The 23303-nt window shown below is 44.6% G+C and overlaps 1 protein-coding gene across 1 annotated transcript in view; it reads right to left on the minus strand.

The window, feature by feature from the left end:
* Positions 1-23303, minus strand: part of LOC145413294 (adenine DNA glycosylase-like) — an 81325-nt gene that overhangs the window by 35314 nt on the left and 22708 nt on the right. The window contains exon 3 of the mRNA XM_080283022.1: positions 22512-22699. Within this exon, the coding sequence (XP_080139148.1) occupies positions 22512-22699 (188 nt within the window). The remainder of the gene's footprint in view (positions 1-22511; positions 22700-23303) is intronic.

Raw genomic sequence — 23303 nt, forward strand, 5'->3', positions numbered from 1 at the left:
AGGGGACTAAATCTGGTCAATACGGAGGATAGGGGACAACCGGCATGTTTTTTACGCCAAAAACTGCTGAACAACATGGCATTTGTGTGCAGGTGCAATGTCATGGTGAAGCACCCATTTGTTTGTGCGCCACTTGTCTGGACATTTTTGCCTCGCGTCCTCCCAGAGCCATCTCAAAACGTCACAGTAGAATTTTGCACTGACAGTCTGACCTTGAGGAACAAATTCCTTATGAACAATGCCCTCCATGTCGAAAAAAGTGATAAGCACTGACTTCACACTGCTCTTGATCTGACATGCCTTCTTTGGTGGGGGCAAAGCTGGATTCTTCCACTGTGATGATTGTTGTTTGGTTTCTGGGTCGTACCCATAAACACACCTTCCATCACCAGTCATGACACTTGAGAGGAAGTTAGGGTCATTTCTGGCCATGTCCTTGAGCTCTGTGCAGACTTCCATGCAATGTTGCATCAGCTAATCAGTCACGAGCCTCAGGACAAACTTGGCAGTGATTCGTTTCATGTCAAGGTCGCCAGACAAAATGCACTGGCAAGCTCCATATGACAGGCTAAAAATGTCATAAACACTGTGGATTGTCCTCCTGCAATCTTTGAGAATGGTTGAACGAACATTGGCCACACTGCCATGAGTTGAACTAGCGGAAGGGCGACCAGATAGTAGATCATCGTCTGTTGATGTTCATCCATTTTTAAAACACTTCAACCATCACAGGGTTGTTCTACCCCCAAAGCATTGTCACCAAATGCTTGTTTTGACATTTTATGAGTTTCTGCTGTACTCTTCCCGAGTTTCACACAAAACTTGATGCACACACACCCTCCATTTTTGAGATCACAAAATTTGCAAACTAATCCAAACACAACAATAAAAAAAACACACACATGAAGCAAACACATCCATCCTGCACAACACCACTTGACACACTAACAAACAAAAGGTGCATGCATTGCTGCCTAGCATCCACAACCTGCACAACAAGTGGTGTCTGCCGTGCTTTCAAATTTTGGAGACATTTGGGTAGCACCTCGTATATATACAGGATGTCCACAAGATCCATTTACAATTTTTAAAAATTATTAGAAATACAACTGATGAGATAACTCATCAAATTATGTTGTAAAATACTGTGCTAAGTGATTATCAAAGATCTGATTGACATTCTAATTTGTCTATTTCAGGTATCCCAATGATGTAAATAGTGTTGCTAACTTGCTAAATAAAAATGGCTACATCTCAAGAAAAGGCACAATGCATACAGTAATCCCTCTATTATCCAGATGTCCATTACCCGGACGCTGTGATCTGGCTGTTCGAAACTATTATTCATACATGTTTCCATTTTATCCAGACAAAATGCATGCATCCAGGTGGAAACTATGGCCACGTAATCATTTTTGAGAATAGCCCGGTGGTGTTGCCTTGTCTGGCTGGGCAGTTCCCCCAGCGTCTCCTAAAGACCCCCTCAGTCGTCCTCAGTTCCGACATGGTGACAATGTAGTGAACAGCTCTTCTCAGACAGTTGTTATGGCAGCACATATGGTGGCTTTTGTGACTGTTCTGTACCTGCTTCAGGCCTTGATATTCCTTGCATGCCTCTTCTTAGGGTGAGTGATGATGGCCCCTCCACCAAGGAAAAGGAAGAGGGTGGTGCTGACTCTGGAGACGCGGGAGATCCTGGGTAAGACTGATGCAGGATGGTCGAATTGTGAGTGTTGACGTTGATTTTATTGTGGCTTACTGTACTGTACCATGAATTTATTCTATTTTACCATGATACTATTCCATTCAACCATTATGTTCTGTGTGCTCACTGCAGTTGTCTTATGTAGCCAGTTTTTTCATGTTTTTTTCATGTCACTGCAGAGTATGGCCCTACAGTACTCGTCAGAAGTATTCAGCGTTGTCCGCCAGGAGCGCAATACTTATGGCCCAAAAAGAATCACCCATTTTGGGGGGTAAGAATTGAGCCACAAGTCTGAGCTCCGAGCATGACGTCACGGTAGCCTGAGGCCTTCCGAAACGCTGGTTGGTTCCCGCCTCAGTCGCCCACGGGCTGCCTGAGAGAGAGGAACTCCGCTGAGTGTCCCTCTCATTTTGCGCCATTTTTTACCGAGTGTCCCGCAGTGTTTTGGCCTTTAAAACTTTGTTATGGCACCTACCCGTGAACTATCGAGTGAAATCATATCCCAGATCATTGCTCTAAAGGAGGCAGGCCACCAGACAAAGGAAATTAGTGAATTGGTTGGTGTGGCACGATCGACAGTGCGTCGTTGGTGTGCGCGGTTTCGGGAGGAAAACAGTGGTGAAGTTCCCATAAAGAAACCGAGGTCTGGTAGGCCTAGGAAAACTTCCCCAAGGTCTGTTAATGTTTTAAAACGTGCAGTGGAGTTTAATCCTCGTGTGAGTGCAAGGAAAATTAAGGAGAGCAACCCAGAAGTGTTTGGTGAGGTGTCAGTGAGAACAGTGTCTCGTACGGTGCATGAGCTTGGTTACACAAGTCACAGGCCTGTGAAAAAGCCTCTTCTCTCTAGCAGCCAGAGAATTTGTAGGCTTGCCTTTGCTAATAAATATCTAAACTGGGGTGAGGAGCAATGGTTGTCAGTGTTGTGGTCTGATGAGGCAACGTTTAGTGTTACCTGTAACAGAGGAGCACACAAAGGTAGTGACCCACTTGACCCACGGTATGTAGAAAGCACAGTTAAACATCCTGACTCACTCATGGTATGGGGTTATTTCTCAGGGAAGGGTTTGGGGAAGCTTGTTGTACTTCCCAAGAACCTCAGAGTGAATCAGGATGTTTACCTGGAGCTTCTGTGTGATCATTTACCAGACTCCTTCGAGCTAACAGGTGCACGAGTGTTTCAGCAGGACGGTGCACCTGCTCACAAGGCCAAATCGGTCACCAATTGGCTTCGTGACTGCGAGGTATCATTCATGACAGACTGGCCAGGAAATAGCCCAGACCTCAACCTGATTGAAAACCTCTGGTACCTCGTAAAGAAGAGTCTCCAAGGGAAGGACGTGAGCTCTCTGCCTAAGCTGGAAGCCGCCATTCGTGACTCCTGGGACAAAATACCGTTCCAGCACCTCAGGAGCCTCGCCCTTTCACTTCCAAGACGTCTCAGGTCCGTGAAGAAACATAAAGGCTACCCTACGAAGCACTAAAGGTAAATAAAATGCATTATTTATATGTTTTTTCAATGTTGAAAGGTTTGTTTCTCAGGAGGGACGCAGGGCGCTCCATACTTCTGACGAGCACTGTACAGTAGTGATTGCTTGTCTGTGGTTGATGAGTCTGCTTGTCCATGGTAACTGTTTGGCTTTGGTTTATAGGTCTGCTTGACCAGACAGAGTAGCGTTAAACAACAGGAACAAGTGTTGTACGATGTACTGCAGTGGCCTTTTTACACTGGCTTTCAAAGTTAGGTTATGTACAAAGGGGTACCAGGGAAGAAATCCATTATCCACACGGAGCCCTTATCCAGACATTCCTTTGGCTCTATTACGTCAGATAATCGTGGGATTATTGTATCTTGGTTTACTGAAACAAAATCGGATATGCAGACTCAGTGAAATTCCGGGCTACATATGGAAAAAATCTACCACCATGTCCATTTATTTGCAGATGGCACAAGAATGGAGACAGGTACAGTGTTGGAAAAAGAGAGGACTGGTCAACCAAGAAGATCAGATAAAAATATACATCATGCGTGTGAAGCATTTGTTTGTAGCCCGACAAGTCCATTCGTACTGCTGCCAGGTAGGACAGGGCACAAAGTCCTATGCAAGAAATTGCAACTATTTGCATACAAAGTGCAACTACTGCAGGCAACTGAACCAAATGATAAACCGAGGAGAAAAGAGTTTGCAGTTAACATGCTGGACAAACTTTCTGTAGATGCAGACTTTGTCACATGTGTTTGTTTTACTGATGTGGAAAGCTTTCACATCAAACGGAAGTTGAACAAACACTATCTATCTATCTATCAATAGCCCGACGCCCTAATCCTGCAAAGGGTGGCCTCAGACAAAACGCCTCCAAGCCGCTCTGTCACCCACCATTTGACTGTCCTCCCCCCAACTCACTCCCCCCTCCCTCATATACCTCTCAACTCCATCCCTCCACCTCATCCTCGGTCTTCCCCTCCCTCATATACCTCTCAACTCCATCCCTCCACCTCATCCTCGGTCTTCCCCTCCCTCTCCCTCCCTCCATTTCACCTACATACACCCTCTCAGTCAGCCTTTCATTCCCCATTCTCTCCACATGTCCAAACCACCTCAGTGTATTTCTCCTAATTTTCTCAACCACATCCACATCCACTCCACAATGTTCCTTCACTTCTTCATTCGTCAATCTGTCCCTCCATGTCACTCCACATGCTCCTTTCAAGTAACTCATTTCCACTGCTCTCACTCTTGACTTGTTCCCCTCTACCAAGGTCCATGCCTCGCTTCCATACGTCAGGGTAAGGATCACAATACCATCATGCTGTGACTTCTTAACTTCCATACTCACCTCCCTATTTCTCATCACTGGTTTCAGTGAACCAACAACCTTCCTTCCATGCTGTACCCTTTCAAGTACTTCATCCCCAAAAGTTCCATCCTTATTCATCACACTACCCAAGTACTTGAATGCACTCACATTCTCCATATCCTCACCATCCAATCTCACTGTGCATTCTGTGACTTCATTCCTCTCAAACACCATAACTTTATTCTTGTTTACATTAACTTTCAGATTCCTCTTCCTACACACTGTCCCAAATTCATTCACCAAACCTTGCAACTCCCATTCATCTTCACTCAACAATACTGTATCATCAGCAAACAGCAACATCGGAATCTTCCACATCTCACCCTCATTCATTAGAGCCACCCCCACATCCACTGCCCTACCTTGCACCTCCTTTACAACATGATCCATGTGTATATTGAACAGCCATGGAGGCATCACACATCCCTGTTTCAGTCCCACATTTAGATCAAAGAACTCACACAGCCCACCATCCACTCGCACTGTAGCCCTAACTCCTTCGTACATACTCTTCACAGCACGCAACAATTTCCCCTCCATTCCATATATTCTTAATACCTTCCACATACCTTGCCTATCTATTATGTTAAAAGCCTTCTCCAAGTCCATGAAGGCAGCATACACTTTCTTTCCCTTCTCTAGATACTTCTCCACTAAACATCTTAGAAATATCTGATCTACACATCTTTTACCCGTTCCTAAATCCACATTGTTCTTTCTCCAACTAGCTCCTCTGTTATATGTCTAACCCTATCAATGAGTATTCTACCATATATTTTTCCAGTCACACACTAAGAAGGCAAATACCCCTATGGTTACCACATACTTCTCTCTCCCCTTTTTCTTTGTAAAAAGGAACAATTATACCTGATTTCCATTCCCCTGGACACCTTCCCTCTTCCCATGCCAATCTACACAATTTCCGTATCCACTCCACAACAATCTCACTCCCAAGCATTTCACCACACACTCCATCAGTTCCTGGGGCCTTTCCCATCTTGATCTTCACTGCTTCCACTACTTCCACCCTACTGATCTCTTCCTCCCTCCTCTCATCTCTTCTTCTCCCAGCCTTTCCCCAACCACTTATACTCGCACTGCTCTCACTCTCTACATTAAACAAATCCTCAAAGTGCTCCTTCCATCTCCGCAATTTCTCTATCTTCTCCACCAACAATCTATTATTCCCATCTTTCACTCCCCTACTATTTCCCCTTTCACACTGTCTTACTTTCTTTACCTATTTCCAAAACAATTTCTTACTCTCCCTTCATTTTACAGACTCCTCTCAAACTCTTCATCCACTTTCTTCTTACTCTCCTTCACCAATCTCTTCACCTCCCTTCTCCTACTCACATATACCTCTCTCTTCTCTCCCTCATCTTCACCCTTACCTCTACTTGCTAGCCATTCACTATATGCCTTCTTTTGTTCCACAGTTCGTTTCACCTCATCATTCCACCATTCTGCCCCTTGCACACCCCTGCACCTCTTCCTCACTCCACAAACCACCTCACACGCTGCGCCTATCTCTTCCGTGAATATCTCACATATATCTTCCACCCCATCCATCTGCTCTAGCTCATACCTTCCCAGTCTTTCTTCCACTATGCTCTTATACTCTACAATTTTCTCACTATCTTGCAACTTCTCCACTCTTCTCACAGGAGCTGTTCCCTCCTGTCTTCCCCTTCGTCTCTTCACCCATCTTCTTTGCAGCCTTACCTTGGCCTTCACTAAGTGATGGTCCAAGATTCCATTCCCCCACCCTCTCCGCACTCTTGCATCCAACACTTGTCTTCTCATTCGCTCATCCACACACACGTAATCTATCATTGCCTTTCGTTCAACAAGTTCATCGTCCATCCACCTCATGACTCTCCATGTATACCTGTGGATCATCTTATGCCGAAAGAAGGTGTTGGCTATTGCCAGCCCTTTACCAGCACAGATGTCCACCAAAGCACTACCATTCCCATCTACTTCAGCTGGCACACCCCACTGACTAACCATTCCATCCACTCGCACATTCCCAACTTTGTCATTCATGTCTCCAATCAAAAACACCCTCTCGCTCCTCTCAAACTTGTCCATACATGCTTCTACACTTACCCAAAACTTATCTTTCACTCTTGCCACTCGGTCCTCTGTCAGCACATACGCACATACAATCGCCCAAGCTTATATACAGTAATCACTCCAATATCCGGATCAATAGAGCCATCGGTAGGTTCGGATATTGGTTTTGTCCGGATATTGGGCCCCAGCTTATGGACTTGTACTTACGGACCCTAACACAGAGAAACACCTATACAACTCCCTCCGGACATGCATAGCACCTATTTAACACCCAAATCACACCAATAAGGCACATAAATGACTGAAATAAATGCAATAGACACATAAAATGTGGGTTTAGAAGTATGTTCATACATTAATAAACATTCTGGTACTTATGGACTCTAACCGAACCTAACCTAACCGAACCTAACCGAACTCTGAAAAACCCATTCCTACTGCACATGCATGAGGTAAGTTTAGTATGGAAAGAAGTACAGTATGACACTTTCTGGTAAGTATAGTATGGGAAAAAATACAATATGAAACATTCTGGTAAATATAGTATGGAAAATAGTACAACATGAAACATTTTGGCTACTTACAGCAAGTCCCTGGCCACCTCGATGAATAACCGCCTCCTCTCGGACTCTGACAGTAAGAACGATTTCCTGAAGCACTTGCACTACACTCTTCCTGAAGTCTTGCACTGAACTTAGTCACTAACACACAGAAGTCCGTTCTTTTCACAGTGTTCACTTTAGTCCAAATAATGTTCCATTAAATTTAAGTGTTGCACATTAACTTTTCCCAAGTTTTTTTAAGTTTCCAAAGCCAAAACAAAGAAGGTTAGTTACGTTAAATTTCTTTTCTACTTAGTCTTTTCTCCCAACTTGAAAACCTTAACACAACACACCGTTTTTTTCACTGCACAACACTCAAAATTCCCGTGTGGTCTAGTGGAGAAGTTCTTGCTGTTTATTCACTGTCAGAGCCCGAGAGTATCACTGGCAGGCGTCCAAGGGGTGCATGCATCGGTGGGTAGTGGTGATGGCGTACCGACTACAGAAGACTCTGAAGACAGCCGCAAACTCACGTCGAGCGGTGACTCCACTGTAGCTGATGTGCTGGGCTGTGGCTCGGAGCATGAGGGCCTGTCTTGGGGAGGCAACGGAGTGGAACCAGGGCTTGGCACAGCGGGGTCACGGGCCTGAAAAAACTGTCAATCGTTGACTGACGCAAGGACCGACGATTCTGGCGATTGATGATGCGCTGCCGGAAAGCACGCACTTCCTCCACGAGTCCCAAGGGCCCCATCTCCCTGTCGCAGTCCGGGTGTTCCAGGTAGTCTAGGACGAACTCTAGATGTTCCCGGAGTGCGCTCAGCTTGGGGATGGCTGGAGTAGTGTCCTGCTGGGCGGAGTCTGCATCATCATCGCCTTCGTCGTCGGAATCTTCAAGTTCGGGACTGACACCAGCAACCGAAGACGCGATCTCGATATCAGACAACGTCTGATACCCAGGATCGCCCTCGTCTGCCGTCCAACCACTCACGAACATCGTCCACATCAACATCGTCGCCGTGCGTACGTAAGCCGTGCATGGAAGTCATCCACGTCAAACCCTAGGAAATCGTACTCCACATCTGTTCCGAGAAGCAGACGAGGACCAACCATTTTCAAGAGTTTTCACAGGGACTTCCTTCCATGCACTAGCCCAGTTGTACAGCGCAGACTTGATGTTGTAGCGGCGAAGGTTTTCCAAAGTCCGCTTGCCTCGAGTGTCACGTCCTTCCCTGCGCTCGTCCTCGTCCTCGAGAACCACCATCACCTCGTCCAGGAACTTCCGACGGTACAGGCGCTTTGTTGCCACGATCACTCCTTGGTCCATTGGTTGAATGAGAGCAGTCGTATTAGGTGGCAGAAACATGCACCTAATACGGCCATTCTCAGCAACCAAGTCCTTGTCGCACGGGTGGGCAGGTGCATTGTCGAGGAGAAGGAGAGCCTTTACCTGGTCGCGAGGAATTCCCAGTGTCTTCGTCTGGTAATGTATGACCTCCTTGACGAAGTGATGGTGAAACCAGTCTTTGAAAATCACAGCTGTGAACCATGCTTTCAAAGAATGGTACCATACGACAGGAAGGACATCCATCACCCCACGAAGGCACCGAGGCTGCTTTGCACGGCCAACAATAACGGGCTTAAGCCGGTGCATGCCGTTAGCATTGGCACAACACAAAGCAGATATCCGTTCCTTAGAAAGCTTGCGGCCAGGTACACGCTTCTCCGTCTCATCGGCGAGAGCGTTCGTTGGCACCGAGCGATAGAATAGGCCAGTTTCGTCAGCGTTATAGACTTGACCGAGAGTGAGGCCCTCCCTGTCGATCAAGCCTTTCACCTTGTGCCGAAACTCGTCCACTCCATCCTCGTTAGCGTCCAATGCTTCGCCATGTGCTTTACGGTTAGTAAGGCCATGTCGCAACTTGAACGAAGAGCCAACCCTCGGATGCCTTGAAGTCTAGGGCGTCGTGAAGCCTTGCAAACTTCTCAGCAGCAGCCTTCAGCTCCGTTCCACGTACCATCACACCAGCTGCACGTTGCTGTCGATACCAAATCAACGTGGAGCGGTCGATCTCTGCATACTTGGGAGTAAACATAACCTTCCTCTCCACGTTGCGTTTGCTTCTCGACGAGAAGTCAGCCGTGTACTGCATGAGCTTGTCTCGGGAACGCTTGATATCAAACAAAGTCGACCGGGCCAGGTTGAACTCGCGGAGAATGCGAGAGGAAGACCAACCCGCATCAACCTTCTCCAATATCTCCCGTTTCTTCTCCAGAGTCAACACCACTCTCTTCCTTTTCTCAGGAGGCGGGGCCATCATCACACACACTAAGAGTAGGGCAGAGAGCAGCAGGAGGCCTTGCAGCAAGTACGGCACCACCACAAAAGCGAGCACGTGGGCAGCCATGACGAACAGCGCAGGTCCAGTCGCGGTGAGAGACAGGCGGGAAGTGGGGATGATGCAGCGGCGCTCTATCGGACGTCGGAGGAATGACGAACCAAAACAATGCTCTCACGCGGCGCGCGCGGCAAGTTCAAATTACGGACGGCAAAAAATCGGTTTTTTTTCCAATTTTTTTGGATTTTCGGACCATTTTGGGAATGTTTGATCCCAGGACGATAAGGTTCGGTTAGTGGGGATGTTCGGTTATTGGGCGTCCGGATATTAGAGTGATTACTGTACCTACTTTCATCCCCACCCATACAATCCTTGCACCAAATGTTCCATACTCTCTTATATTCTCCTTCCACTTCTTGCTTATCATCAGACATACTCCCTCTCTTGCTCTCTCATTCTCATTAACTCCTCCACATATTCCTAAACCGTATCCCCATTCTCTCACCCTTTCACCTTTCCATTTAGTTTCAGTCAATCCACATACATCCACTATTGCATCCCTAAGCACCTGAACAATCTCTCTCTCTTTCACTTCATCATTCACTCCTCTCACATTCCATGCCCCCACCCTCAGAATGTCCTTTGTCCGTTCCTTGGTCATCAACGTATGGTCCGTCCTGGTCCGAGGTGCTTTATTTGCTTGTTTAGTTAGTTCTTTTTACAGGGTGGGGCACTAACCCACCACCAACCCTTTTAGTTGCCTAATACGACAAGCAGGGATACCGGGGGAGTATTCTTGAAACCCCCCTACCCCCAGGGGGGAGCTTCAAGGGGTTAGTCCAAAGGTGAATACGTGGTGTGGCATGCATAATCGAATCACTGGGAAATTTTTCTTCTTATAGGAAACAATTACTGTACATGTTTACCTACATCTTTTGATTGAATATATGGTACCACAGTATAAGACCTTCAGCCAACTATCATCTTCCAGCAGGATGGCGCGCCACTTCACTAGGGACTGCGTCTCGAGTTATTATGCCAAACATTTCCAGACCGGTGGATTGGAAGGGACGCCCCAATTCACTGGTCACCTCATTCCCCAGATATCACTCTCTTGGACTTTCCCCAGATATCACTCTCTTGTTCTTCTTCCTATGGGGTTATGTTAAAGATATCGTGTATTGAACAAACGTTCAGGACATCAACAACCTGAAACAAAGGATCACTGATGCTACTGCCACCAGTGACGAAGCCATGTTATGGCAAACATGGCTGGAAATCAAATACTGCCTTGATGTGCTTCATGCAACGAATGGTGCCCATGTTGAAGTGTACTAAATAAGTTTGGAGAACTTTCATTCTTACTCTTCATTATACAACAAATTTCACAGGTTTATCTATTCATTTGTATTTTTAATAAATTCTTGTTTACATTAACTTTCAGATTCCTCTGTAAACAGACATTTTGTGGAAACCCTATACTAGATATTTAAACACATATACACAGTGCAGCATCATTATATGACCCCCAATTATGTGATAAATCACTACAATTATTACAATTCAAAAGTTATACCATATATCCAGTCTAAGTACAGTGTTAAAAAATTAATCGTGATTTTGTTAAAATGATATTATCGATGGCCACCTCCGAAAATCCCATGCAGCTGCGGCGATGCATGCAATCCCAAATGACTGCCCAGTGTTTAAACTGGCTGTGATCATTGCCTTGCATTCTATTTTGTGCAAGAAAGACCACTGAAACATCACTGTTGTCACCAAATAACAGTGCAAGTACAGTACTTACCAAATACTGCAGTGTGCAATTTTAACCCGTGGATTGCGTAATCACCTTTTTTTTTATCCCCCTGTGGTGTACAAAAAATTAAGATTTTTTTTTTTTTAGTTTTTGTTTATTATAAACTTGAAAATAAACATCCAGGGCATCATCTGGTGAAAAAAACAAACTCTCTCTCTCTCTCTCTCTCTTTCTCTCTCTCCGCATAGCACCATGCGTAAGTTTGCATAGGCGTACAGTAGTGAAAAAATGAATATTTTTTTTTTTTAGTTTCTGTTTATTATAAACTTGAAGACAAACATCCTGGGCATCATCTGGTGAAAAAGAAAAAATTCTCTCCCTCCTTGTTTGCATAGCATCATGCATAAGTATGCATAGGGGTGGAGTAGTTAGCAGTAATGCACGGCCACAGGAAGGTTAGCACAGTTTGAGCTGTGGCTCGCAACGCGACGTTTCCCAGCCTGAGCTGTGGCTTGCAATCCACGGGTTAAGTGAGTGGTAGGTGGGGGCACTCACCATCCACTCACTCAATGTAGTGCTGCTCTTGGATGACTGCCATTTCCTCTATTCTTTCTATCCTTCCTTCCTCTTCTGTCTTTCTTTACTTCATTCTTTCCTGTTCCTTCTGCCTACGAGTGGCTCTACACTGAGTGACAAACCAAATGGTTTCCTATACACCAGGAAACCATTTACTATGCTCGGTGATAACTATATACTGTAACCAAATTATGGCACCTGGTGGTTTAGTGGGTAATTAAAGTGCTCCAACCAGATTGAGCCTGTGTAGGTTTATATCCAAGGAGTGGCTGGGGTTCATTGCTCATGTAATGCCACTCAGGGATGTGTAAGGCTGGTCACTCTCATCTTATATGTCAGGACAAGGTTGCCTAGCCCCAGGCTCCTACGTTCTTCATGGGGCAACGCAGGATTAGATGATGATGATGATACTTTTGTGTGTGTGAAATATTGTATTCAAATTGTGACTTGGAAATTGTGTCAACCTTACATAACCATCATCCATTTAACAGGCCACTACTCAGCCAACTAAGACATGATGCCTGCCATGTTAACATGGGCTATGATTGTCAATTTTGTTCTAATATATTTTGTGCATGAAAGGCCGCTGAAACACCACCGTTATTACCAAATAACAGTGTAAGTGCTTGACAATAGTGCAGTGTGCAATATTAAGTGACACCTTTTCGTGTGTGAAATAATGAAACTTGGGACTTGGAAATCATGTCAACCTTACATAACTATCATCCCCATAATGGGCCCATACTCAGCTGACTAAGCCAAGATGGCCACCCAGTGTTTACATTCAATGTGATCATCAGCCTTTCACTTTATTTTGTACATGAATGGCCACTGGAACACCACTGCTATAGCCAAATAACAGTGCAAGTGCTTAATATATAGTGCAGCGTGTGGTATTAAGTGAAGTGATACTGTGTGTGTGGATGAAAGGATGCGAAGGTGTGTAATGGGTGCAAGAGCTCATAGAGGTTGAGGGAGTGGACTTCCTGACCACTACTTGGTGGTGGCCACAATTAGAATTCAAGTAAGATGGAGGAATAGAAGAATGGAAAGACGAGAGGAAGGAGTAGTTGCAAGGAAAGTGGAAAGGTTACAAGAGGATGAGAAAAAGGCAGAGTATAAGAAAGAAGTGGAGGAACGATTGGGCAAATATGAATTGGAGCAGATGGGAGACGTGGAAGGTGTGTGTAAGATATTTACAGAAGAAATATGTGCAGCATGTGCTGTGGTGTGTGGAAGGAAGAGAAGACACAGGGGGGTGCAAGGAACAGCGTGGTGGAATGAAGAGGTGAGACAGGCTGTGGCACAAAAGAAGAAAGCATATAATGAATGGATGAGAAATAGGGGCGTGGAAGAAGTTGAGAGGCGGAAGAGAGAGTTATATGTAGAAAGAAAGAGAGAGGTGAAAAGATTAGTAAGAGAGAGTAAGAAGAGAGTGGATGAGGAATTTGGAAGGAACTTGAGTGTAAAGTGGAGGGACTGTAAGAAAATGTTCTGGAAAGAGGTGAAAAGAGTAAGACAAGGTGGAAGTGAAGTCAGCAGGGGAGTGAAAGATAAAAATGGTAGATTACTAGTGGAGAAGGGAGAAAAAGTGAGCAGATGGAGAGAACACTTTAAGGAATTGTTGAACATAGAGGATGGAAGTAATGCAAGTATAAGTGGCTGGGGAATGGCTGGGAGAAGGAGGGAGGTGAGAAGACAGGAAGAAATCAGTAGGATAGAAGTTGTGGAAGCAATGAAGAAAATTAAATCGGGGAAAGCCCCAAGAATTGATGGAGTGTGTGGTGAAATGCTGAAGCATGGGGGAGAGATAGTAGTAAAATGGATGTGCAAGATGTGCAGATTGGTCTGGGAGGAAGGTAGAGTCCCAGAGGATTGGAAGTCAGGTATAATTATTCCCTTGTACAAAGGAAAAGGGGAAAAGAAGTGTGTGGTAATCATAGGGGCATTTGTCTTCTTAGTATAATGGGAAAAGTGTATGGTAGGATACTTATTGACAGAGTTAGAGAAAGAACAGAGAAATTAGTTGGAGAAGAACAGGGAGGCTTTAGGAAGGGAAGAGGTTGTGTAGATCAGATATTCATTCTTAGATCTTTAGTGGAAAAGTTTCTAGAGAAGGGAAAGAAGTTGTATGTGGCTTTCATGGATTTGGAGAAAGCATATGACAGGGTGGATAGACAAGGATTGTGGAAAGTGTTAAGAATATATGGAGTAGATGGGAAGTTGTTGAATGCTGTGAAGAGTATGTACGATGGTGCGAAGGCTGCAGTGCGTGTGGATGGTGAACTAAGTGAATTTTTCTCTTTGAAAGTTGGGTTGAAACAGGGATGTGTCATGCCTCCATGGTTGTTCAATCTGTACATGGATGGGGTAATAAAAGAGGTACAAGGTAGGGTAGTGGATGTTGGAGTGGCCCTGGTGAGAGAGGATAGTGTTTGGAAACTCCCTGTACTGTTGTTTGCAGATGATACTGTGTTGTTGTGTGAAGACGAAGGGGAGCTGCAAGGCTTGGTGGATGAGTTTGGAAGAGTGTGTAAGAAACGGAATCTAAAGGTGAATGTAGGGAAGAGTAAAGTGATGGTCTTTGAGAGAGGTGAAGTCAGTGAATGTACAGCAAGGTTGGATGGTGAGGAATTGGAAAATGTGAGTACGTTTAAGTACTTGGGTAGTGTGATGAGTAAGGATGGAGGTTTGGAGGGTGAAGTGCTTGAAAGGGTACAGCAGGGAAGAAAGGTTGCTGGTTCTTTGAAAGCAGTGATAAGAAACAGGGAAGTGAGCATGGAAGTGAAAAAGTTACTACATGACAGTATTGTGATACCAACTCTAACGTACGGAAGTGAAGCTTGGACGTTGTTGGAAGGACACAAGTCAAGAGTGAGAGCAGTGGAAATGACATTTTTAAGAGGAGCCTGTGGAGTCACATGGAGAGACAGGCTGACAAATGAGGATATAAAGGAGCATTGTGGTGTGGATGTGGATGTGATAGGAAGCATTATGAGGAACACACTGAGGTGGTTTGGCCATGTGGAGAGAATGGAGGGTGAAAGACTGACGAAGAGAGTGTATGTGAGTGAGGTGGAGGGGGGAAGAGGGAGGGGGAGCCCGAGGATGAGATGGAGGGATGGGGTGGAGAGGTATATGAGAGAGGGGGGTGTGAGTTGGGAGCAGAGCAGTGAAATGGCGGGGTACAGGGCGACTTGGAGGCGATTTGTTTGTGGCCACCCCAAACGGGATTGAGGCGTCTGGCAATAGATAGATAGATAAATACTGCATCTTTTTGTGTGGAGTGATCATTCAGGCCCTCCAACTGTCCCCCTGCCTCAAGGGGGGGAAGGGGCTTGATGACAACCCATACCGGCACAGGACAATCATCAGGTGGGTGGCATTTTTTTCTTTTTTTTCAATTAAGGTCACCCTCCCTAACCACACTGAACCCATGTTACATCAACCTCATTATGTGATAATTCGTTACGCAATAGGTCTTCACTTGATGCAACCATATTGCATAAAGTGGCCAGATTGCATATACACAGATAGACAGACAGATAGATATTATGCATGGAAGAAGAAACAAATGGCTGAAGCCCACAAGATGGTTCCCTAAAAATAAAATTTAAAACCTAAAGAAAATGAATATTCACTTATTCTGGGATGCCTGGACACACACCATTTAAAAGACTGGAGGTCACAGGCAGTAGAATATACAGACAGAGGAAGACAGCTCAAGTTGACCCGTTGCATACATAAAGAATGGAAGCAATGGTTAACTCTTGCATTAGAAAGAGTTTGCACTAGGTGGGTGCTATGCACCTACCACAGTGGTGGCGATATGTTGGCAGACAGTTCAGAGGAGCAGTGACCATTGAAGCAGTGATACTAAAGAGATAAAGATGCAACAGTGCATTGAAGATGCAGAGGTTGAAGTAAGCCAGTACAAGGGGAAGAGTTAATAAGATGAAAAGCCTTTGACTCCACCTTGTTGACAGGAACTGAAAGTGGGAAGCCTCCCCACATATGACAGTTGTTCCTGACATAGGGGTGAATAAAACCCCTGTATACAGTCAATAACTGTGCAGGGGTAGAGTAGGCACAGAGTCAGCTTAGCAAACCTAACCTCTTGGAAGCACATTTTACATCATCATCATTCATCATCACCCGGACCTCCTTTACCACCCAAGGGCAGGGTGAGGAGTAGCAATGTCCAGACACCCCAAATTTGCCCAATCCAATGGGCCACACTTCCATTCACTCATCATTCAAGTCCCCGGAATCCTGGATCTATCAGATATGACAAAAAACTTTAACCACGTTCTGTGGCTTCACATAAACATATCCGACTGAGTCAATTTCTACAAGGGTGGTAATATGATCTTTCAAATATAATTCCTGAGAGAATGAAACCCTAAGTATGTTCAAAGATGATGCAGGACTGAATTGGACACTGTTAAATATAAAAGGATGCTCCTGTGGAAGACTGACAGGTCAAAGATGTAAGAACTGAGTTTTTGATGAAGTAAAAAACAATACAGTTACTCCAATCAGAGATGTGAACCACGTCAGATATTAGGTGTGCCATATTATCATCCTGTGTTTCTTGAAGTAACTGATGAGGGAGGGGTAGACCGAGGATGAGGTGGAGGGATGGAGTTGAGAGGTATATGAGGGAGGGGGGGGTGAGTTGGGGGGAGGGGAGTCAAATGGTGGGTGACAGAGTGACTTGGAGGCGTTTTGTCTGCGGCCACCCTTTGCGGGATTAGGGCGTCGGGCTATAGATAGATAGATAGATAGAACTGATGAGATGGATGTTGAGAGAAGGGAACGGATAAGTGAAGGGCGGAGTCTTCAGTGTATGAATGGATATGATTAGATGTACAGCTTGGAAAGTCACTGATGAATAAAAGGAAGAGAGTTGGTGATAGGACAGAACCCTGAGGAACACCACTACTGACAGCTCTAGGAGAAGAATGGTGGCCATCTACAACCGCAGCTACAGAATGACCAGGAAGTAACCTACAGACGAAGTCAGAGACTGATGGATAGAAACTGTGAGAGGGTAGTTTGGAAATTAAAAATTTATGTCAGACTCGACTGAAAGCCTTTGAGATGTCAGGTGCAATGACAAAGCTTATGCCAAAGTCCCAAAAGGAGGAGGATGACCAGGAGTCTGAAAGGAAGGTGATAAGATCACTAGTGGAGCCTCCCTGGTGGAACCCATACTGGCAATCAGTGAGAAGGCTGTGATAGGAAACATGCTTTAAAATTTCTTGTGAAGGATAGATTAAAAACCTTTGGATATCGAGTGGTAAAGCAACTGGGCACTAGTTAGAGCGCTGGAAATGGTCACCCTTCTTTGGGACGGGCTGAATGAAAGCAAACTTCCTGCAAGAAGGAATGGTGTACAAGTCGACAGGCAAAGGTGAACGAGGTTACCTAGGTTGGGTGTAAGCAAAGAAGCCAAGTCGTTCACAATAACATTAGGTACTCCATCAAGCCCATATGCCTTGTTAGCATGCAAATCAGTGATGGCAGAAAGTACCTCAACTGAAGAAATTTTAAAGTCAGTCATAAGGATGTGTCATGTCTCCATGGTTGTTCAATCTGTACATGGATGGGGAAATAAAAGAGGTACAAGGTAGGGTAGTGGATGTTGGAGTGGCCCTGGTGAGAGAGGGTAGTGTTTGGAAACTCCCTGTACTGTTGTTTGCAGATGATACTGTGTTGTTGAGTGAAGACAAAGGAGAGCTGCAAGGCTTGATGGATGAGTTTAGGAGAGTGTGTAAGAAACGGAATCTAAAGGTGAATGTAGGGAAGAGTAAAGTGATGGTCTTTGAGAGAGGTGAAGTCAGTGAATGTACAGCGAGGTTGGATGGTGAGGAATTGGAAAATGTGAGTATGTTTATGTACTTGGGTAGTGTGATGAGTAAGAATGGAGGTTTGGAGAGTGAAGTGCTTGAAAGGGTACAGCAGGGAAGAAAGGTTGCTGGTTCTTTGAAAGCAGTGATAAGAAACAGGGAAGTGAGCATGGAAGTGAAAAAGTTACTACAAGACAGTATTGTGATACCAACTCTAACGTATGGAAGTGAAGCTTGGACGTTGTTGGAAAGACACAAGTCAAGAGTGAGAGCAGTGGAAATGAGTTATTTAAGAGGAGCCTGTGGAGTCACATGGAGAGACAAGCTGACAAATGAGGATATAAAGAAGTGTTGTGGTGTGGATGTGGATGTGATAGGAAGCATTGGGAGGAACGCATTGAGGTGGTTTGGCCATGTGGAGATGATGGAGGGTGAAAGACTGACGAAGAAAGTGTATGTGAGTGAGGTGGAGGAGGGAAGAGGGAGGGGGAGGCCGAGGATGAGATGGAGGGATGGGTGGAGAGGTATATGAGAGAGGGGGATGTGAGTTGGGAGCGGGGCAGTGAAATGGCAAGGGACAGGGCGACGTGGAAGCGACTTGTTTGTGTCCACCCCAAATGGCATTGAGGCATCTGGCAATAGATAGATAGATAATCATAAGGAGGTCAGAAGATGGAAGAGATGGAGGAGGAGCACTGGGATCGTCTAAGGTGGAACTGGAGGAGAAAATCTGAGCAAAGAGTTCTGCTTTGTCAGTAGAAGAAACAGCTTCAGAACCATCAGAGCGGCAAAGATATGGGAAAGAGGATGAAGTAAAGTAGTTTGAAAGTTTTTTGGCAAGGTGCCAAAAGAGCAGAAAGAAACAGAGTTGAAGAGTTCTGAGCATTTAGTGTGAATGAAACTATTCTTAGCAGAGCAGAAAAACAGACAGCATAGCTTCAGGAAGACATTTCCTCTAGCTGCTAAGATATATATATAGGTGTACGTAGAGAGAGAGAGAGAGAGAGAGAACGGTGATCGTGTTGAAAGAAGCCTGATTGATTAGGTGCTCGTAGAGAGGTCGATGATGGGAACAGTTGCTGATACAAGGGCTGTGAGAGGACAATGTGGAGGTCTGTCAGATCATATGATCGTGGTATGCAAGATCAAGCTGAGAGGAGTGAGGTGGATCAGGGGAGAGAGGAGCAGTCAGGGAGAAAGACTGAAAGTTGAGAAGCTGAAGATCAAAGAAATGGCAGATGAATACAGGACCAAAGTAGAGGATGAGTTAGAATTATTGAATTGGAATGAAATGGATCTGGACAGACTGTGGAATGCATATAGGGACTGCTTAGTTAGGAATGCTAAAGCGGTGTGTGGTGTGGCAAGAGTAACAACAAAGAAGAAAGGTACGGCATGGTGGGATGAGGAGGTAAAGAGAGCGGTAGAGGAAAAGAGGAAGAAGTGGCTAAAGTGGTTACAGGATAGGGGTTCAGTTGAAATAAGAACTGAATATGTTGAGAGCAAGAAGCACGTAAAGAGACTAGTGAAGAGGAAAAAGAAGGAGGTAAATGAGGATCTAGGAAGAAAAATGAATGCGAACTACTCTGAAAATAGAAAGTTATTCTGGAAAGAGGTGCAGAAATGTAGAAGTGAAAGCGGAAAGAAATGGGATGGTGTGAAGGATGCAGGTGGTAGATTATTAACCCATGGAGATGAAGTAAGGACCAGATGGAAAGAATATTTTGAAAGCCTGATGAATGGGGATAGAGAGGGCAGAGCAGCTGTAAACATGATTCGTTTTGTGGGTGTGCAGAGAAGGAATGCAGTGCCAGGAGACGTGACACTCGCACAGGTGAAGAGTGCTGTGAAGTGGCAGAAAAATGGGAAAGCAGCTGGGGTTGATGAGGTGTATGCAGAGATGCTTAAATGTAGTGGAGAGAATGGAATGAAGTGCTTGATGGAGATATGTAAGAAGGCATGGATGAGTGAAACTGTGCCTGCAGAGTGGAAAAAGGCTGTGCTTATACCCCTGTACAAAAATAAAGGTGAACGAATTGAGTGCAAGAATTATCGTGGCATAAGCTTACTGAGTGTGGTAGGGACGGTATATGGAAGAATTATTATAGGAAAGTAAGAGAGATATCAGAAGTCCTAGTGAGTGATGAACAGGGTGGCTTTAGGAGTGGCAAAGGATGTGTGGACCAAATATTTGCAGTAAGACAGATAGTATAGAAGGCTTGTGAGAAGGACCATAAGGTGTTTATGGCATTCATGGATCTGGAAAGAACACATGACAAAGTGGGCAGAGAAGGATTGTGGAAAGTTTTGCGCATGTAAGGTGTAGAGCGTAAGCTGCTAGGTGCCATCAAGAGTTTTTATTAGGTAGTGAAGCATGTGTCAGGGTTAATGGGCATCTAAGTGAATGGTTCATGATCAGTGTGGGCATGCAACAAGGTTGTGTGATGTCCCCATGGTTGTTCAATGTATATATGGATGGGGTGATGAGAGAAGTGAAAACACGAGTAATGGAGAAAGGGATGGCATTGGTAATGAATGGTGATGGATGGAATATCTCAAATTTGTTGTATGCTGATGATGCAGTGCTGCTTGCAAGTACCAGACAAGAACTTGGTAGGCTAGTGCAGAGTTTTGCTGATGTCTGTAAGCATCATTCCTTAAGAGTAAATGTTGAAAAGAGTAAAGTGATGGATATTGAGAGAGAAGGTGACTCACAGTGCAATGTAACAGTGAATGGAGAGAGACTGGAATCGGTGAGAGAGTTCAAATACCTGAGTACAGTGATAGAAAAGAGAGGAAAATGTGCAAAAGAAGTTGAAAGTAGAGTGACACAAGGAAGAAAAGTAGCTGGTGCAATGAGGGCCTTGATAAGAAACAGAGGAATGAGTGTTGCAGCTGCATGAGGCTTACATGAAGGAGTGTTAGTGCCAACTTTAACATATGGATGTGAGACTATGGTGTGGCATGAAAATGAACAGTCAAGAGTAAGAGCAGTGGAGATGGGATTACTGAGGAATGTATGTGGAGTACAGAAGGTGGATAGGATACAAAATAACGTGATTTGTGAAAGATGCGGAGTGAGGAAGTCGGTGGACACCAGAATTGAAGAGAATGTACTGAGATGGTATGGTCATATGGAGAGAATGGATAACAATAGAGTGATGAAGAAGGTATATCTGAGCAAATTCGAAGGAGGGAGGGGGCGAGCTAGGCCAAGGAGAAGGTGGAGAGATATGGCAGATGAATGTGTGAGGAAGAGAGGTTTGGAAGTCAGTGAGGCTAGGGAACTGACAAGAGATCGAGCTGGCTGGATGAATTTTGTGAGGAGAAGTGCATGATCAGGGATTTTGGTACCCCTTTTTAACGTGGCAGCATCTGGATTGACTCTGTCAGATGCAATTATATGAAGCTACAGAACGTGGTGAAAGTTTTTGGCGTATCCGATTGAGCCAGGATTCCGGGGGCTTGAATGATGGGTGAATGGAAGCGTGGCCCATTGGATTGGGCAATTTTGGGCTGTCTGGACATTGCTACTCCTCACCCTGCCCTTGGGTGAAAAAAGGAGGTCCGGATGATGATGATGATGATATAGATATATATATATAGATAGATAGATAGATAGATACATACATATATATATATATATATATATATATATATACTGGAGGAAATGGATTAAAATGAAGTTCAGTAGATGACTCTGCAGGAAGTTGCAAGGGAGTCTTATGCAGCTACAACCTAAAATGTTATAAAAGAAGTTGTCAAAAGACACTATGAAATGTAGTGGGTCTAATACCTTACAATGAAATACCTGAACTTTGCTGTACATGTGATGAATGGTTCAATGGTATTAACTAATACTGAGGCATTCCCCCATCTCACTTGACTTCATTTTCAGAATAGCCCTTTGTTAACACAGTATTTCATTCCAGAATCTCCCAAATCTTCACAATGAACTGTACTAGAGCCACCTTGAGATCAGCTATAATCATGAGAATATGACATCATTTTATGGAGATCTGTAAACTGCATTTGAACCAGCAGAAATGCTAGACCCTAATTTAATCCACTTGGCACTGATGTAACAAAGAACTTCTTTGTTTGTTTCCATTCTTTGTTTACAGTCTACATTTTCCATCCAGCTTTTGATAAATAATTCCTATTCCAATAAATAGAATGTATGCCAGCAACAATCTGGATACTAACTAGGATTACATGCAAGCTCACAACCAATAGTCTTCACCAATACAGGAAATTTAACACTCAATTACAGACTTTCCAATCTCTGCAATTGTGGTGGCTCAGTAGTACCACATTAACATGCATAAGCAATGAATCTGGGATGAAAAACAGGCTGTAAGACACATTTAATGGGCATGCTGGCAGTATATTCTTCCATTCACTAACATTATGTTTACACCCTGCAGGTTCATAATGGTGATAAAACTTGTGACATACTGTATACATACCCAAATCAAACACTGACTTTCACATGCACTGTCCTCACTGCTGACACCTCTCAATTTGCACTTCATCAGAACTTAAAAGGGTTAATTCTGATTACAACTTCCACTGATGATTAAATAATGCCCTGCAGTGAAACTTTTACTGACTGACACAGATACAGTTACAATAATCTTGTCAGCTTCAGTTCTGCCTCTGTATTTGTGCTTAACAAGTACAGCTCTATAGTTCCTAAACAACACAAATTCAAAGACATCCCTTAACTTCCATTTTAGTAAGAAATGATATATGGTATCATCTCAACTTTCCTGCCACTTTATGTGCAATGCAGTGCCTAACCTTCTTAGCACCCTCATGAAGGCGACGGGCCCTTGAGTAGTAGCCCAGACCAGCCCACACCTGGTTGACCTCCTCCAGAGTAGCTTGAGCCAGGTCTCCCACAGTAGGCCACTTGGCCATCCACTGCTCAAAGTAGCTGACCACTGTGCTGACCTGAGTCTGCTGCAGCATGATTTCTGATACCCATACTGTAAAGAAGAAACACGTGTTAAATGTCCATCCCTTCTCCATAATGATACACCATCACCATCATCAGCTTAATTCTGTTCGCCACAACCACATGAGATGGAAATTGTTCAAAAACAGGAATAGGAAACTATGTCGGGGTAGGGGTGGATGTGTAGGGAAAGAGGTGTGTGGTGGGGACATGTCAGGGAAGGTGTGTGTGGGGGGGGGATGGATGCATGAAGGGGGGGGCTACAGAGGGGGAAGGTGTGATTTGAGGAGGGAATGGGCAAATAAGGGGATGGAGTGTGTAGTGGTGGTGGTGGAGGAGGATTGTTGTGGAGTTCTTACGCTGATCAACTGAGTGACCCCCAAAACAAGCTATATACCCATTCACTTATCATTCAAACTTCTGAAATTCTTTGCTTCATCTTGCCCCAATCATGCCTGATGCACCCCCTTCTACTTCACTGGTGCATCAAGAAAGTGTGTGTTCAAGATTCCCTACCAGATCACAAGGGGTCAGACCTCAACATATCACCTGACTTCATCATCAACATCATTATCATCATCAGGATCTCTTTTCCCACCCTAGGGCAGGGCGAGGAGTAACAATGTCCAGACAGC

Source organism: Coenobita brevimanus, chromosome 95 (genome assembly GCF_032717465.1).
Source record: "Coenobita brevimanus isolate Jiangsu-jjx chromosome 95, ASM3271746v2, whole genome shotgun sequence".
NCBI lineage: Eukaryota > Metazoa > Arthropoda > Malacostraca > Decapoda > Coenobitidae > Coenobita > Coenobita brevimanus.